This window comes from Hemicordylus capensis, chromosome 2 (genome assembly GCF_027244095.1).
Source record: "Hemicordylus capensis ecotype Gifberg chromosome 2, rHemCap1.1.pri, whole genome shotgun sequence".
Taxonomy (NCBI): domain Eukaryota; kingdom Metazoa; phylum Chordata; class Lepidosauria; order Squamata; family Cordylidae; genus Hemicordylus; species Hemicordylus capensis.
In genome coordinates this window covers 106,817,790-106,837,300 of record NC_069658.1, presented here as the reverse complement: position 1 = coordinate 106,837,300, position 19,511 = coordinate 106,817,790, and the positions used below count along the sequence as shown (strand labels likewise).

General features: G+C 42.9%; 1 protein-coding gene across 3 annotated transcripts in view; it reads left to right on the top strand.

Moving 5' to 3' along the window:
* The window catches only part of MAMDC2 (MAM domain containing 2), a 102,711-nt gene that overhangs the window by 53,867 nt on the left and 29,333 nt on the right, over positions 1-19,511 (top strand). For all 3 annotated transcript variants that reach the window (XM_053297078.1, XM_053297079.1, XM_053297080.1), the window contains 4 exons: positions 5,988-6,244; positions 7,887-7,980; positions 14,971-15,117; positions 18,626-18,891. In XM_053297078.1, coding sequence (XP_053153053.1) covers positions 5,988-6,244; positions 7,887-7,980; positions 14,971-15,117; positions 18,626-18,891 — 764 coding nt within the window. The remainder of the gene's footprint in view (positions 1-5,987; positions 6,245-7,886; positions 7,981-14,970; positions 15,118-18,625; positions 18,892-19,511) is intronic.

The window sequence follows — 19,511 nt, the reverse complement described above, 5'->3', positions numbered from 1 at the left end:
ACAGGACTCAGGGCGGCTTACAAGCAATAACATACAAAGCAACACAGTTCTATGAAATACAACATACATAACATCATAACCACAACCCCATATAGTACTCATTACAAGACATAATAACCATGGATTACCATATCACTCTACGACCAGCTATCTCAGCGACCGAACACCCGATGGAACATTTCCATCTTGCATGCCTTACGGAAAGCCAACAAATCATGGAGAGCTCTGATATTATCCAGGAGAGCGTTCCACAGAGCCAGGGCCACCACTGAGAAGGCCCTGGCTCTCATTGATTGCAGTTTAACATCCCTAGGGCCCAGGATCACCAAGATATTACTTGTGGCCAATCTCAGTACCCGGTGAGGGACATATCAAACAAGGCGGTCCTGGAGGTATGGAAGGCCCATATCGTGTAGGGCTTTAAATGTTAAAGTTAATATTTTAAATCTAACCTGGGACTCAACCGGCAACCAGTGCAGTTGAATGAGCAAAGGTGTCACATGTGCTCTCCAAGGCACCTTAGTAAGGACCTTGGCCGCTGCATTCTGCACCAGTTGCAATTTCCGAGTTAGGCGCAATGGCAACCCCACATAAAGTGAGTTGCAACATTCTAACCTAGAAGTGACTGTCACATGGATCACAGTGGCCTGTTTTCTGTCTTCATTCATAGTATTAAAAATAAATAACTCCACATAGAGGTTTTACAGACAGGGCTTTCCCCCCGAATCCAATCCTGATTGGAGTGTGCCAGTCCACTTATTCGCTGGATTCGCTGAGGCTATCAGGGACCAGGACAGACAGGACTTTGATTCTCCCTGAAGGGAGGCTGAGAATTCTGGCTTAGCCAGAGTTATATCTGGGCTTTAAAAAATCCTCAATTTCAGCAGCTTTTGGAAAAAACTCCGGGGCTTCTGCTTTCTCCAAAGTTGTTGATGGAATGCTGATGGCTATGCGAATGGTCTATCTAATCCCTCAAATTAAAATGCCTTGAAACTGATGCAAAGCAGATTCGCTCTTCAGATGCCGTCTTCAGATACCTTGAGGCATAGAGCCATGTGTGAAAAACCTCATGGTGTGGAATCTTCAGGCACGATTCCTAGAATAATTTCTCTGGAACGTCACCTGTTAGTCACATAGACAACTAAAATAGTTAACAGGAATAAGATAAACCTTATCTTAACTCCTAATTCTAATCTTGATCAAGGAAATGATTCCACTTTTACCTTGGTTACCTTGACATAACTAGTTATGTCTTATGATTACACAATTTAGAAAGTATTAACTATAATAATCTGTATAGGAAGCATTGACAGTAAAACCTGTCCCATTATTTCTGCGGAGTTTTCTGCGTCATCGAGTGTCCATAGAAACTCCACATTATATATTGAACTAGCTGGGCCAGGCGCAGAGCATCTGCATCTCTGACGGCCCACCTGGCCAATTTCTCCCCCCTCCCGCACTGCCCGCGGTTTCTGGCTGGCTTTCAAGCTGGCCCATCCCCTCCTGCTACCGCCTCCTCGTCCCAGCAGCTGGGCCCACCGCCGCCACCTCCTCATCCTCGCAGCTGGGTCCACCCCCGCCACCTCTTCATCCTGGCAGCCGGGCCAGCCTGCTCCTGCCTCCTCATTTCAGCGGCCGTTTTCTCCACTGCCTGTTGCTAGTCCGGCAGCTTCTTGCGAGAGCTGCCATGCATGGGATTAGCAATGGGTACACCTAGGAGAAATAAATATAGATATATTTTTGCTACTGAAAACTACAGACATAAATCAGATTGACATCCAAATGCAGATGCTGCCTTTTGCTTTCGATTTGATAAATCCAACTGTGGATACTGTTTGTTGTGTTCAGTGGGATACCTATTGGGATCAGTGGTGCACCTAGGCAATCTGGGCACCTGGACTGCCCTGCTGTGAGGGCCCCACCACCATGAGCCCTCGTCCCCGCTGCTGCGGGGCTGAACCGCCTATATTCTAGCCACCATGTGCACGGCCAGGGGTAGGGTGTGTGTGAGGTGAGCAGGCCTCCCCCGCACTGTGGAGGCAGTGGAGCGGGAGCGACCGCTGAGCCTGACTGTCCGGCTCAGCGGCCTCTGAGCATTGTGAGGTGCTCTGGTGCACCTGTGCAGTTAGAATAGAGTGTTGCCAGCCCATGACGGGCTTCATTGGTACTGCCATTGAAGTATGTATTTTTGGTGTTTTGGAAACTAGGGATGAAATACATACTTAAATGTTGAAGTAGAGACTTTCAGAGATGTCAAACCACAAACTGTTACATTTGTGCAGTGGAAAGACTGAGTGCAACCGATGCGTTTGGCTCTAAAGCTAGAACAGATGTCAAATCCAGAGACTACTTCTGCTCATTCAGCAGACTGGTCATCCCCATGTGTTTTCTTTATTTTGATGAAAAATGCGGTGTCATAGCTGGAGAAGTGGTTCTTGCTCAGGCGTATGATTTATGTCGCTGATCTTCACTATTTTTCAAGTGCGGGCCACTTTGGCAAAAAATCTTCAATGTGAGAGCCATTTCTTACTGTGCTGACCTCCACAGTACTGTGCTTTTTTTACCCCAGCCTCCCAATCACAGAAATGCCTGCCATCATGGATAGGATGTTCAGATGAACGCCACTGTAACCATGAGTCAGGCTAGGACTTCTGGCCCTGCTTTCAACACATGTACTCATGTATAGTGCCTTGGAATCACATCTGAACAGGGCTCTTGTGCATTGACTATTACTATCTACTCTGCTGAACAGACTGGGCATGTGATCTAGAGATCACATAATATGGTACTGGGGCCAGAATTCAGCATCAAGGAAGATCTTTCATTTTTCTTTGAAAAGCAAATTTCTAGTCCATATGGTTGCAAATATAGGATTTAAAGTATGTGGGCAATATTTTATATAATCTCTGAATCCAGAACGGGGACTCTATATTTATTTATCTATTACATTTCTATACCGCCCCATCCAAGAGCTCTGGGCGGTAAATGATTTCCAGGGGTCAGTGGTGTGGTTTCAATGTTCTGCATAGCTCCTTGCCTTTCCTCATAATTGGTAAAAGCATAAGACCTAGTACAAAATAAGTAAATATGTTCAACTGCTCTTAATGTGAATAATTCATAAATGATTCTGCTTTTCATTGTTGTTTTTTAAATGCTGAATACACACAGCCCATCAATTGCTAAGGCATCTTTGCTCCAACCTTGATGAGAGTTGGCAAATACTGTTCTCTATTTTTTTGGACAAGTGTACTCCAGATAATTTAACGGGTTTTACTATTTGGTTGCACTAAAAAAATTTAAAAGCTCTTGAACAAATTATGTTCAAAATAAACTATGTGTGGAAGTGCAGAGAGGAGCAGGGATTTGCCAGGGTAATAAATAAGGCATTCGCTGTCAAGCCAAGTCCTTTCCACCATCCAAGAGGGAAGAGGCCAATAACTACACAGTTTTTTTAAAAAATCAGCAGCTAGTTACTACTTCTATGATTGTAAAATTCTACCCTAGCAACAAATATATACAACACCAAAAGAATTAGCTACAAAATTCTTGTTAGTTTAGTATTTCCCCCCACACTAGTTTTTCTCGTTCTTTCTGCACCTCCATCTGCTCTCTGAACAGTTAGTTGTGGTGAGTTACAGCACTACAGGCAGTTTTGTAACTATTAGCCAGGACTGGCCCAAGATATCTGTGCCTGAGGTGGAAAATCTAAATGGAGCCCCTTTCCTGTTGTGAAAGCATATGTTCCAATCCTTCAAGAGAGGCCCCTGAGTGAAAGCAGCCTTTTGCACATTTTGCATTTGCTTTGTGATTTTAATCTGAGAGCCCTTCTGCACTAGATGGGTGTGCCTTTGGATGTGATTGGCCATGAGCAGCTTCATAACGGGTCCATAAAGCGGGGTCACAAGCTGTGGTGGCCCTCCTGCAGATATTGGCCTACAACTCCCATTATCCCTGAATAATGGCCATTGTGGCTGGGGATAATGGAAGTTGCAGTCCAATAGCAGCTGGTGGGCTGAAGCTTGACACTCCTGGTCTAGAGTGACCCTCTAGATGGGGACCATAATAAGAATAACAATTTGTCACTATTTAATAGCATCCTGGATCTGCCCAGATTTCATTCTGCATTGGGATAGAGCTTGTTGTTAGGGATGTGCACGGAACCGATTCGGAGGCCCTTTATGGTTCAAAGAACCAGGGGTTTGGCTGGTTCTCCGGTGGGGGGTGTCTAGCTTTAAGAGGAGGGGAAGGTGCACTTAGCCCTCCTGCTGCTTTCCTCCCTCTGACATCCGTTTACTTGCAAGCCCATCAGGGCGGCAGCGTACCTCCCTGCCACCCCGTTGCAGGCGCATTGGAGACTTACGATCATATCCGGACAACATGGCGGCAGGGAGGTATACTGCCGCCCCGATGGGCTTGCAAGTAAACGGACTCCCACAGGGGGAAAGCAGTGGGAGGGGTAAATCCACCCTTCCCTGCTCTTAAAGCTGCACCCCCGCCGCCTTTGTAGAGATGTGCACGGTCCGGACCGGCACCGAAGGGGGGCCCTTTCTTTTAGGGCGGGAGGGCTTTCTTACCCCTCCCGCCTCTTCACCCCCTCCAGCGCCCGTATTTAACCAAATAACGGGGTGCTGGAAACCAGCCCCCCCCGCCGCCGCCCCCAGCAGATCCACATAGAAAGGTGCCCATACCCCTGCCGCCGTCGCCCGCCTGCCCGCCCTCCCAGCTGCCCGCCCGCCCAAATCCTTACCCAAGGCTGCAGGAGTAAACGAGAGGAGCTCCCGGACAGAGCTCCTCTCGTTAGAAAGGCCTGATGCAGAATGAAGGCGCTTTGCGCACGCATGGGCACGCCACAAAGGACGCCGGAGGCCCGGTCTACCCGCCGGGAAAAGGCCGGGTAGACCGGGCCTCCAGCGATCGGAGGCCCGGTCTACCCGGCCTTTTCCCGGCGGGTAGACCGGGCCTCCGGCATCCTTTGCGGTGCGCGCATGCACGCACACGCAAAGCGCCTTCATTCTGCATCAGGCCTTTCTAACGAGAGGAGCTCTGTCCAGGAGCTCCTCTCGTTTACTACTGCAGCCTTGGGTAAGGATTTGGGCGGGTGGGCAGCTGGAGGGAGGGAGGGCGGGTGGGTGGACGACGGCGGCAGGGGTATGGGCACCTTTCTATGTGGATCTGCTGGGGGGGGCGGGGGCGGCGGGGGCGGCTGGTTTCCAGCACCCCGTTATTTGGTTAAATACGGGCGCTGGAGGGGGTGAAGAGGCAGGAGGGGTAAGAAAGCCCTCCCGCCCTTAAAGTTATACCCCCCACCCGGACCTGAACCAGCAAGGGCCAAACCGGTCCGGCAGTTCGGCCATTCCTTAGAATGGCCGCCGGACCGGTTCGGACTCACCCCTAGGCCTTTGAGCCTCCCCGCCGTGGTTCCGTGCACATCCCTACCTGTTGTTACTAGGGATAGGGCTAGTAGTTACAAAATTCCTTGTCTAAAGCATTTTTCAGATAAGGCAACACTGTAGCTGCCTATGAGCAGCCATGATCACACTATTTCTACTATGCTGCAATGCAGCAACATCTTGCACAATGGGCACCCCGCCCCCAACCATTAAGAGTATCCAATATTTTCTTCTTAAGAAGATTATTTTCCAGTCCATATTTTTGAAGTACAAAGCGCTGTCATCAAACTTATTGTGATAAAATAGCAGGAGTGGAGACAGCAAGAGGAGCATCATTTGACTGCTTTACTTTTCCTGCCCTGAATAAACAGATTTAAAAAATCACATTCAAACTTAGAGCTATCCATGGGATACAAGTTGAAAGAGAAACATTAAAATGTCAGTCTTATTAGCACTGGTATTTCAAAGGGTCCATGATTGTATGCTCAGTATTTATTGTTTAAAACAGCTGTGCACCAAATTTATGGCCAATTATTTATGTGCATATTAAATGTTGTTGTTCTGAATGCTGTTATTCTGTACAAACATTCTTTTTAGGTCATTATATGTATGTGGACTCTCTCTATGTCAAGCATTTCCAGGAAGTGGCTCAGCTGGTCTCACCTCGGACAACAGCTCCTATGTCAGGCTGTTTATCCTTTTATTACCAAATACAGCAGGAAAGTGGCATTCTTTTTACGGCCTACATGAGAGACATACATGGGTTTTATGAAGAGCTTTGGAAAGCAGATAGTTCTGTGAGTACAGACTGGGTTTTAGGAGAAGTTGACTTCAGTGCACCATACCCAATGGAGGTAAGTAAGGACAGCAAATATCTGATCTGAATACTATATATTCTGTAGTTTGCAAAGTACTATGACATGAAAATTATCTTGATATGATACTCTTTTCTCTTCAGTATGATGGAAACAATATTTAAAATTTACACAGCCTGCACACTTCACTTGAAGATTAATGTCATCTAACAAATTATTTCTCAATTAGTTTTGCTATTGCTGTGTATCTTTTTATCTTATGTTTGGGATCTGTGGAGAGGAAAGGAGCCACATGAATTGCTCTCTCTCTTGCTCTAGATTGTCATCTGCTATTGACTGGCACTGAGGAATACATAAAATAAAATGGTCCCCTGTCCCCAAAGGGCTTACAATCTAAAAGAAACATAAGGCAGATACCAGAAACAGCCACTGGAGGGATGCTGTGCTGGGGCTGGATAGGGCCAGTTGCTCTCCCCCTGCTAAATATAAGAGAATCATCACTTTAAAGGGTATCTCTTTGCTCAGTTATCAGGGGTTTAATGACGTACAATTCAGGGGACTCTGCCAGGAAGGGCATCATTGCCAAGGCACCCTCTGTTGGCACTTCTCTGTCCAGTGGGAAGCCTACTTGGTTGCTAGCCTGCCTCCTTACCTGCAGAGGAGGACAGAGACAGACCAACAAGGATTTGGGAGTGTGTGTGAACATCTCCCCCACTTCTGCACTTGTTAACCAGGGGGATTAAACCCTGCCCTGGAGAGTCTAGCCTCAGTCCTTCCGAGCATCTGATCATTCCTCCCCGTTTTTATTTTTCCACACTTAATGTTAGCACAACACTGGAATTATGCAAGATAAAGTTAGATTTTTGTTTCGGAACGGTGACACACACACCCCCGGTGGATTTGTGCACGGCAACCGAGAAGTTACAAAAAAATAAATAAATCACATCACCCACCCACCCCGCAACTTCATTAGCCCAAATGGAGCAGGAGGAGGGGTAGATAAATGCTTTTCAAGGAGAATATGGACAGTCCTGCCTTGAAAACATGTTGCAATGGATGAAAAATATGAATGGCCACCAGCCTACAATGAAGCATTGGATAACGCTTTACTCTCGGTTTTAAACTGTTGCACTATTCTGTCACACTTTGCAATGCTTTACTCATTGCAAAACCCGAAGTCCGGAAAACACCCAGGAGTGGAAGCACATTGCTGAGGAGCAGTGACAAGTTTCTGTTCTTATAGAGGCCTTCCGGGGAGCTCTCTAGAATCTAAATGCTCTTGCATAGGAGGACAGGGGGACTCCCCTCAGCCCCTAGTGTGAATATTCTCAGGATCTTGCCTCTTTCTTTTAGGATATTTCTATTTGAACCCAACGTGGTCCTTCCTGTGAGCTGTACAATCACCATACAGTTCAATTTTTCCCTTCATAAGAGCAGTCATGGCAATGATTTCAAGTTTTCCAATCCCATATACATTACTGGACAGGGATCTGCTTGTGAGAGACAGAGTTTTGCTTCTTTAGGAGGTCTCACATCAGGACAGAATCTGTACTGTGCAAATTAGTGTGCAGTAATTTGGAATTAAAACATTATGGAAATGTTTACTGTGTGTAGATACATGTTGCAATGTAATAAACAATTTAATTGGTTTAAGTAACCATGCCTGGGAATTTGCTTCTAGGTTATTTTTGAAGTTGCTTTCAATAGCGCCAAAGGAGGGTATATTGCACTTGATGACATTTCTTTCTCTCCAGTTTTCTGCAGCAACACGACAGGTATGAGGTTTTCAATTCCCCCCCCCCCCGATTTTGTTTTGGTCAGGTTTCAAAATACCAGTGAACCTGTACAGTATCAACATGCATCCTGTTTAGTGCAACAGTTTTTGCTACTTTTAATAAAGAATGGTCTCATTATTTATATAAATCAAGGCAATTGGTGATTCAACAAATCATCAACAGATAATATGAAACCAGTGGTGGTAAGTTACTAGTGTCATAAACATCGAGGAGGAGGAGGAAGATAATAAATAAATAAATAAAATAAATAAAATGTGGATATAACTTTTTTTTTAAAAAAGGTTCTCTAAAAAGTTAATGTTGCAAAAGGTGTGAGACGCGATACTAAGCTGAATAGGGACAGTTGCTCTCCCCTGTGAGAAGAGAACTACCATTTTAAAAGATGCCTCTCTGCCAAGTTAGCAATTAATTTACAATTAATTAAGAAAAGTGATGTCCATTTGTATTTATTTTATCATGAAGCTGAAACATGGTAGCTATATTAAATTGTTACTAGGAATTCTTATAGGCCAGTCTCCCTTTTCTAAATTGGATTATATGTGGCCATACCAAATTTTCTAATAATTTCCAAGTATTAACCATTCATATACAATTAAAAAACCCCAACCTTTTCTATTTTTCTGTAAGATCCTATGTGTGATTAAAAAAATTTATCAACCCTCATCCTGAGTAATGAAATTTTACTCATGAGTAGGGCTCTTTACTCCCAAGTAAGGTGGAAATAGCTGATTCCACTTCTAAAACATGAAATCTAATTGGTGATGCACATGTCCACATCACAATTTGTATTTCTAAGGTATATTTAAATTAGTAAGTTCATGGCATAATGGCACTGCTACTCCATAGCGGATGGCAGGGATTGGTGGTTTAATAGTTTTTGAACATCAGGTTAGTGAGATTTTGAAAGAAAGAAATTGGCAGTAATGCCTGTCAGAATTGATTCATTTGCAACACCCTTTAGACGGGGTATTGGCCAAGCTAGAGGGCAGCAATGACATAATTGGCCATATGTTAACTACATTAGCAGGTCAAACAGCAGGACTACAATTGTGCACTGAAGTCAGTAGCATGTGCGGGGAAATCCAAAATACTGAAATCACTACTGATCCTGAGGTTATATTTTAAATAGCCTGGTAGGGTCACAACTGGATCCAGTGGGGAAGCAATTCCTGTTACGCAATTGACTGGTTCAAATAACCTTAGTCCAAAATGTTTACATCAATGGGTGAGATTGTGCACAAGCCCACTTTCACAAATACTAAACAAAACAGGCCTCGGATACCAAACATCTAAAACATCAAGTAAAATCAACCATCTGTACATGGACGATCTGAAGTTGTATGGAAAGTCCCAGTCAGAAATCGAATCACTGCTAAACACTGTCCGTATATTCAGTAGCGATATAGCAATGGAGTTTGGACTAGACAAGTGTGCTGCATTAATAATGAACAGAGGAAAAATAAGAAAAACAGAAGGAATAGAACTGCCCAATGGAGGCAAGATCAAGAACCTGGAAGAGAAAGAACGTTACAAATACTTGGGCATTCTCCAGGCTGATAACATTGCACACACTGAAGTTAAAAGAAAAATTGGAAGTGAATACATCAGGAGAGTTAGAAAAATCCTCAAGTCCAAACTCAATGGCGGGAACACCATACAAGCCATAAACACCAGGGCTATACCTGTTATCAGATACACTGCAGGAATAATAGACTGGACCCAGGCAGAGCTAGAGACGCTAGATCGTAAGACCAGGAAAATCATGACCATCAATCACGCACTGCACCCCCGCAGTGATGTCGCTAGGCTATACCTCCCTCGCAGCTCAGGTGCAAGAGGAATGCTGCAAGTCCATCAAACAGTAGAGGAGGAGAAAAGAGGCCTTGAAGAATATATAAAGGACAGTGAAGAAGATGCACTTCAAATGGTCAATAACGAGAAACTATTCAACACCAATGAAACAAAGCAGGCCTACAAGAAAGAACAAGTCAAGAACCAAGCAGAAAAATGGAGAAATAAGCCACTGCATGGTCAATATTTGCACAATATAAGTGGAAAATCAGACATCACCAAGACCTGGCAATGGCTTAAGAATGGCAACTTGAAGAAAGAAACAGAGGGTTTAATACTGGCTGCACAAGAACAGGCACTAAGAACAAATGCAATAAGAGCAAAAGTCGAAAAATCAACCACAAACAGCAAGTGCCGCCTTTGTCAAGAAGCAGATGAAACCGTGGACCATCTAATCAGCTGTTGTAAAAAGATCGCACAGACTGACTACAAACAAAGGCATGACAAAGTAGCAGGGATGATACATTGGAACATCTGCAAAAAATACAAGCTACCTGTAGCCAAGAATTGGTGGGAGCATCAAATTGAAAAAGTTGAAGAAAATGAAGATGTAAAAATATGATGGGACTTCTGACTACAAACAGACAAACATCTGCCACACAATACACTAGATATCACTGTAGTCGAGAAGAAAGAAAAACAAGTCAAAATAATCGACATAGCAATACCAGGGGATAGCAGAATAGAAGAAAAAGAAATAGAAAAAATCACCAAATACAAAGATCTACCAATTGAAATTGCAAGGCTGTGGCAGAAAAAGACCCAAATAATCCCAGTGGTAATTGGCGCCCTGGGTGCAGTTCCAAAAGACCTTGAAGAGCACCTCAACACCATAGGGGCCACAGAAATCACCATCAGCCAATTACAAAAAGCAGCTTTACTGGGAACAGCCTATATTCTGCAACGATATCTATAACAACAGCAACAACATGGACAATAAAATTCTGGCATCCCAGGTCCTTGGGAAGGACTCGATGTCTGGATAAAACAAACCAGTCAATAACACCTGTCTGACTGTGTAAAATAATAATAATAATTCAATTTCTATACTGCACTTCCAAAAATGGCTCATGGCGGTTTACACAGAGAAATAATAAATAAATAAGATTTCCTACCCTGTTCTTCTTTTAAAAAAAAATTAAATTTAATCAATTGTCCAGGTCTACCAGTTGATTTGGCTGACAGCACTAGTAGAGTTGGCATCTGGAGCAGTGGCTGGCCAGATCCATTCATTGTTTTGGGCAGGAAAGCACCCTCGCCTTGTTCAGTAGACCTGACTGCTAGTGAGATGGAGGCCAGATCTACCCAGGGCCTCCTGTATTTGACATGTAGACCTGGCCTTCTATGGTGGGGTAGCCCTGATCTTTGGTGTCAAGGGGACCAGATCAACTTGCTGGCTTTCTTTCTTTCTTGGACCGGGAACTGATAAACCTGGTCACTAGCTTGAAGGGGACCAGGTGTGCCAGGTGGCTTATACATGGAGGTGAGCAAATACCATACAAATTGCTTTTCCTCAAAGACTTTCCTCTGTTTGATGGAAATAAGGACATATCCAAGGGAGATGGTACCTACATGCATTTCTTAATATATAAATGGCAGCATAAGGGTTTCCACCCCCCGCCCACACACCCAAATTGGGAACCCATTGCACACAACAACACTCAAAGATTAGTCTCTGGCCCAGTTCAGATATAACCAAAAATGCATGATTTCTTTTATTTATTTATTTATATAAAAGGAGGAGATTGAAAACTTCTACTTTTGATTTTAAACCAACCACATCTCTACGTGTTGTTCATACATAGGGAAATAGGAACTCTAGTTCCTGATAGGGGTGTACAAACCAGTTCTACTTGAACCGGGGTTCGAATCAAACTGGCCCAGTTTGACCAGTTCGAGCTTGAACCAGCCTGGCTCTCCAAAAAGGGGAGCCAGTACAAGCTTGAGCCAAATTGGGTTTGGATTGAACCAGTTTGGCCAATTCTGGTGCTTGTAAAGGGAAATTCGGTAGGGATTCCTCTTTATAAGCACCTGGGGGAACCCTACTGGGGTTAAAAATTGCGGGTGTGGGGTGGGCGGCAGGTTACCTTACCCACTGCAGAGGCGTGGCTCCTAGGGGGCGGCAGCAATTCCCCTAGGCCCCACCATTAGAATGACCTCTGCGTATGTATGGAGGCCATTTGCGTCACCCTTTTTAACCCTGATAGAGTTACCCCAGGTGCTTTACAAGCACCAGAACTGGGGTCAAACCATTTCAACCCTGGTTCTAGACATAATCCGAACTGTCAGCTGGTTCAACAGAACCAGTACGTGGACTGGACAGTTCGGTTCAAGTCCAGTTCAGACTCAAACCTAACCACCCAAAACAGTTCCATGCACACCCCTAGTTCCAGATCCTAGTTTGTGAATAAACTACAGTTAAAACTAACCACAGTTTCCCAAATTCAGATGATTCTGGCAGGGCTCTGGCTAGTTTAAAATCAAAGGCAGAAGCTTTTTATCTTCTCACTAGTAACTTTAAGCCCGTTAAATTAACGGGCGCTAGTAGACCGCTATTGCGTTCTCTGGCCCTCCTCTGGGTGAGGCCGTGGCTTCGCCACCGCCTCGCCTGCACCGCGTCCTCTGGCCCTCCTCTGGGCGAGGCTGCGGCTCTGCCGCCGCCTCGCTCGCACTGCGTCGCACCGCGTCCTCTGGGTGAGGTGGCGGCTTCCCCTCCCTCCCACACCACTCTCTTGCCCTCCCTCCCCCTTTCTACCCCTCTCTCTCACCCTCCCCTCCCTCTCAGCCTCCTGCCCCAGTCCATCCTGCCCTCTCCCCGCCCCACTCCCTCTGCACCACTCCCTCTGGCCCTTCCCCACTCCCACTTGCCTCCCTCCCCCTCCCCCCTTCCCCACTCCCTCTTGCCCACTCCCTCTTGCACCGCGTTCTCTGGTCCTCCTCTGGGCGAGGCAGTGGCTTCCCCTCCCTCCCACCCCACTCTGTTGTCCACCCTCCCCCTTTCTACCCCTCTCTCTCACCCTTCCCTCCCTCTCAGCCTCCTGCCCCAGTCCATCCTGCCCTCCCCCCGCCCCACTCCCTCTTGCCCTTCCCTTCCCCCTCCCCCTGCCCCACTCCCTCTGGCCCTTCCCCCTCCCCCTGCCCCACTCCCTATTGCCCTTCCCCCTCTGGCTTCCCCTCCCTCCCACTCTCTTGCCCTCCCTCCCCCTTTCTACCCCTCTCTCTCACCCTCCCCTCCCTCTCAGCCTCTTGCCCCACTCCCTCTGGCCCCTCCCCCCTGCCCCACTCCCTCTGGCCCCTCCCCCCTGCCCCACTCCCTCTGGCCCCTCCCCCCTGCCCCACTCCCTCTGGCTAATATTCTCTGAATTCTGCAAATACTACCATTTTTGCCCACTGTGTAAAGCTTCTGGGCTTATTTGGGGGGAAATTGTGTGCTCTTTGCTAATTACTATATTATATCAAAGGCCAAATGACAACTCTGAGTTGTAGCTTTTGCTTGTTACATTTAAGATGTTTCTTGCACTTCCTTCAGTATTTCAGAGGGCATCTATACGAAGGCTTAATCATATGCAAATTTAAGTATACTTGATGTAACTCTTAACCAGTGAATCAATTAAAGTTCATTGCTCAGCTGACATCTTTACTTAAAAGCCTTTAGGTGACTGATAAAATTAACTAAGCTACTTGAGAAATTGCAGTATGTTGTGAAATATCTGATTGTGAAATGAGATGTAATGGTGACATTTAAAAAAGCAAAACTCCAAATGTCATTTATCATAAAAAGATATGAGGCAGGCTAAACAGTACTCTTGATTTTCTTTGCTTAATATATAAAATACAGATATTCCTGGAAAAGCATTATTTTTAAAGAAAATATGGATGTCTGTGTCTTAATATATTACAGGGCTGTCACACTAAAAACTTTAAAAAGTCATAATGTGTAGAGTTCTTTTCTATAGATCTTTCAGAGGCACAGCATAAAAATAAATTTCTTAAGGCATCATATCTTGAAGGAACTTTCTCTCTCTCTCTCTCTCTCTCTCTCTCTCTCTTTTTTTTTGACATCTGTTGCTTATTTATTTTTATGTATCTCTGTTTTACTCTTGGCAGAAAATGAAGGAGGTTCAGTTTGTCATACAGAAATTATAGGTTGATGTTAGCCTGACTCTTGTAATACGTACAAGTTAGCACGATCCAGGTCACTGGAGGCAGGTCCCCAATCATAGGGTCAATAAAGCCATATACTCTCTATCCTACTCACATGTGCACACATGGGCACATGCAGACAACTCAGTAGGTTGTTAGCTGGAATCAGAGGTCTGTGTATCCCTCCAAAGAGACCTATTTTTTCCCCTTGACACAAGTAACTTGCACTGAATGAAGCAAGAATGCTGGATATGGGAGACATGTACAGATCTCCCATTCCCTGAAAGTCCCATTATGTTACTTGTGCATGTGCATAGGTGGGTAGCAATATTGAATTGATAGGAATCTTCCATGCCAGCCATAGACTGGATCTTGCCCTCTAGCCCTATTCAGACACTATATTATATGAGTGTATAGATGTCTATACACTCATACATGTTTTTGTTGGAATGATTATACTCGAGTTCTTTTGAAAGGTAGCTACATCAAATGCATGCTACAGATAGCAAGTATATTGCTGTTCCTGTGCTCAGCATAACATGTGAATAACTGTATCTGTGTACAGATCTGTACCTGTGTACACTGTACATTCATTGCATGCGTGTTGAATATAACATGTGGATAGGGTTATGTCTTGATATTCTGTCTTACATAGTATGTTTACTGCTGGTAGTGGACAAATCATATTAAAATACAAAATGGATTCAGTCATTCTTCTTTCAATTTCAATGCGTACACATGTTTTATGTCAGATAGATAGATAGTATGGTCTATATAATTATATAAATATTATTATATCTATAAAATATATATTTTATACAAATTTTATGAATTGTAAATGTTTTATGTTTTAATCTGTACACCGCCTAGATATTTCTATATTAGGCAGTATAGAAATTCAATAAATAAATAAATATTGATCTGTATGATTCTGTTTACCATGAAATTAATTATTTTTCTTTTATTCCCTTTTAGAGATTTTATTCAGTCCTACAGAGGCAAGTTGCAGTTTTGAGGAGGATCTGTGCAATTTTTATCAGGATTATAAGGATGGTCCTGGCTGGAGTAGGGTGAAAGTAAAGCCTAATGCATACAGGCCGGGAGACCATACTACTGGCATGGGTGAGTAAAAGATTCTCTTAACTGGAAGAACAAGTAAAATATGAAGATGATGAATCAGATCATTTTTAATCGGGTCATACAATTTATCATGCAATTTTTTTTAGGAACTCCCAGCAGTTTTCCCAAAAGGACTTAAATTGACATGAGAATTGACAGAGTACACCAGCCTGTAAGAGGGCACTGGTAGTGACCATAGTTGTATGAGTTCCCTGGACAGAAGATATTTATATATCATTCATCCATTGACTGTATGGCCAGTGTGTTGGGCTTGAACCTGGAAGACTTGTGTTGCATTTCAAATCTCTCCTTCAGTCTTGGGAAGTGGTAGAAAAAGTTATTCTCTTTCAGCCTAACTTAACTGAAAGGCTTGTTTTAAGGATTTAGGGAAACACTGGAAATCTTGTTCAGAATTATTTTTTTTAAAAAGAATGGGTGTATATGTGAAGATGGGATTTTTTGCCCCATTGTGCTTCACTTTACACTATCTTACACTGAACTGCATTAACAATTTTGTTGCCACTCACCTAGTTTGGAGAGATCCTGAAACCATCCTTAAAATTTGTCAAATTATGCATTCTTAAGCGGTATCATCATAAATTGCAGGTAGGTAATCAAGTCCGAAGACCAATGATTCAATAATTATATGACAATATAAAATAAATAATTTTTTTGTAAAATAGATAAGTTTCATCAGTTGCAACTTTTATGCAAAGACGTTACTTGTGTATAATCTAATGCACACTGTATTTACATCTTCCTTTTATGTTTTGTTTGTCTTTAACATGAAAACAGGTTGTTTTAAGGATAAAAAAAGTCACCCTATGTGATAAATAATATTTCTTTCCCCTCCTATGGGTTTGATGCTGCTTGTTAGTACATGCTGTGAACCAGTTTTATACCCTGTTTTCCCCCTAAGCTCCCAGCTTCTTCAGACCTTTCATTTGAATTTAATTCTTCATGAATTATCTTAATAATTATTATTAGTTAAGGGATTTAAGTCCATAGTCTGCTCTCTACATGTAGTTCTCCTCCTCAAGGCACTCTCAAAGCATATCTTTTTATAGCCAGTTTTTATAGCCATTACATCATAGGTGACTGTCCGTGTTTTGATTGCCCCCTCAGCTTGTCTGCTATCCTTCCATAATTTCCTGAGATGATTAAAAAGTAATTATTATATGCTAACAAATGGAAGCAAGTTTATTTAGTGACAAATGCAATTGATTAAATAATATGACTTTGCTTTTAAATAGAAACAATTGTAACAAACTTGCCTGCTGTCAGCAGTGCTGTTTCATCATAGGCTTGATAAACCAAATAATATATTTGATATTGTCGGAGATGGCAAGCTCTCAGGCTAGGAGGTCTCTTCACACAAGGGCTCTTGCTTCAACTACTGTGTAAACTGTTGGCTCGAATGCTAATTTTCATTACAAATACTTCTTTCTCATTTCCTTTTCCACCCCTGCTAACTGGGCAAAGAGGCACCTTTTAACGTGGTGATTCTTTTTATTTAGCAGTGAGAGAGTAACTGGCCCTCTCCACCCCCAGCACGGTACCTCCAGTGACTGTGGCTGGTGTCTATATTATGTTTCTTTTTAGATTGTGAGCCCTTTGGGAACAGGGATCCATCTTATTTATTTATTATTTCTCTGTGTAAACCACCCTGAGCCATTTTTGGAAGGGCGGTATAGAAATCAAATTATTATTATTATAAATAATAATAACAATAACCAGGTGTTCATATAAAGAGTGAACGAGGCCAAAGATGATCCATGCCTCCCATATGTAAACTCTTGGGATACAATTTCTGATCCAACACTAGAGTTTGAGCCCAGTGTACAGTTGGTTTTTTGGGGGTGGGACTGAGGGTAGTTCTGTGGAACTACTTCAGATCCAAACTACCTAAGTCAGGTTACCCTGTTTCCCCGAAAGTAAGACCTACCCCGAAAGTAAGACCTAGCAGTAATTTCTGATGTACGGCAAATTGCCCTAGTGCATTTTTTTGGGCTAAAATTAATATAAGCCACTGTCTTATTTTCGGGGAAACACGGTAGCATTAGATATGGTCAATGATACAGCAATATTTTATCAGATAAGCTCCCCTATATATTTTTAATCCTGTATACAAAATGCTCCTGTGTATAACTCATCATATAGCACTTTTTTAAAAAGTGAAGATCTGATAGTGAGGAACATCATCATACTATTGATAGTAGTAGCAGAAGTAAAGCACATTTACAATCTGCATAAGTAAAATGAGAATTCCCCTCAAAATACAATTCAATAACAAAATTCTAGCTCATCTAGAAAATTACTGTTATTTAGTGAAAAACCTTTATCATGATAACAACCAAACAAAAGAAATCCAAAGCTGCATAAGACAAGCAAGAACAAAATTTAACCAGATAAAGATGAAGATTTCCTCTGTGAGAGTAAACTAGATTTGCAACTCAGAATCAAAATGATGAAATGCTACATCTGGTCTCTTCTCATTTATGGATGTGAAACCTGGACCATCAAGAAAGAAGCACATAAAAACTGGAAGTCTTTGAGATGTGGTGTCTCTGAAGAATACTCAAGATTAAATGGACCAGCAGAAGAACAACAAATGAAGAAGTACTTCAAAAAGCAAAAACGCATATATAATAAAGACAATCAAGAAACGTAAACTAGAGTATTATGGACATATCCTCAGAGTAGTAAATTATCAAATACCACAACGAATGCTAGAAGTAAATCTAGCGGGGAAAAGATCAAGAGGAAGAAAGGATGGATGGATGACCTGAAAGAATGGCTAGAAATGGACACAGAAGATATCCATGATTATAGAGACTGCAATCTATGGCTTTTGCTGGCTGTCAACCCCTCAATCGGAGAAGGCACACAAAGAGAGAGACTTCTGATATATGTGTATACCTTTTCTAAACAAAAGTTTTCAAAGTGGTTTACATAGAAAATAAAATAGCATGATTCCCTACCCCAAAAAGGACTCACAGTCTAAAAAGAAACTTAAGGTAGGTACCAGCATCAACCACTGAAGGGATGCTGTGGTAGGGTTGAATAAGGATAGTTCTCTATCCCTCTCCCACTGCTAACTTTAAATAATTCCCACTTGAAAAGGTGGCTCAATGCACAGTTAGCAGGGGTCAGTATGTTTTGTGTGCCTCTTGCAGTCAGGAAGTGATGGCCCTGAACAGAGTCTGCCTGTCTGTCGAGCTGAAGCCAAGCTGCAGAAAAATACATCATTTAATGGTAAAATTGAAATGTGTTCATCTCCATTGACAACTGGAACTTTATGTACAACTGAAAATATACTAATGGTACACAGTTAAGGACATTTTCTTTTAAACATGTCTTCAGAAACATGTGCTATTATATAATCTGTAGAGGTCATAATTTGCAAATTTGCCAATGGAAATGTTCTTTACCAAAGTCTGGTAAAATGCCTAAAAGTGAGTAGATTATAAGAAATTGTTAATAATATTTTTTAAATTGTATTGTTTTGTAGGTTATTATTTGCTGGCAAACACAAAGTTTACATCACAGCCTGGGTACATTGGCCGTTTATACAGCTCCACTCTGCCAGGAAATTTGCAGTATTGTCTGCGGTTTTATTATGCTTTATACGGCTTTTTCAAAATGAGTGACGCCCTGGCTGTTTACATCTTTGAAGAGAATCATGTGGTTCAAGAGAAAATCTGGTCTGTCTTGGAAATTCCCAGAGGAGTCTGGACTCAAGCTGAAATCACCTTCAAAAAACCCATGCCTTGCAAGGTAACAATCCATCTTCGTGTTTGAGCAATTGTTTTCAGTTTGCCCAGAGTGAGTCATGATGGCCCAAATATGAAACTAGATGGTTTCCCCCCCAACCATTTTCCCTACCAATGGAATGTGACCACAGATGAAGGGGATGGCTGCTAAATGGCTTGAACTCTAGGAGATTCTAAAGGAGACAAGCTCCCAATTAAATCAAAGTCGGGGAGGGGTAGTGTTTGTTGTAGAACAGAACTTCATCCCATCTAATATAGTATTCCTATCTCTTCCTAAAAAGCGAGTTCTCAACCATAATTAACTTACTGATGATTGATTGGTTAAGTGCTGTCAAGTCGGTGTTGATGCTTAGCGACCACATAGATAGATTCTCGCCAGGATGATCTGTCTTCAGCTTGGCCTTTTAGGTCTCTCAGTGATGTATTCATTGCTGTTGTAATCAAGTCCATCCACCTTGCAGCTGGTCGTCTTTGTCTTCTCTTTCCTTAAACTTTTCCCAGCATTATGGACTACTCAGGGGAGTTGGGTCTTCGCATAATGTGTCTGAAGTATGATAGTTTGAGCCTGGTCATATGTGCCTAGAGTGAAAATTCTGGATTGATATGTTCTATGATCCATTTGTT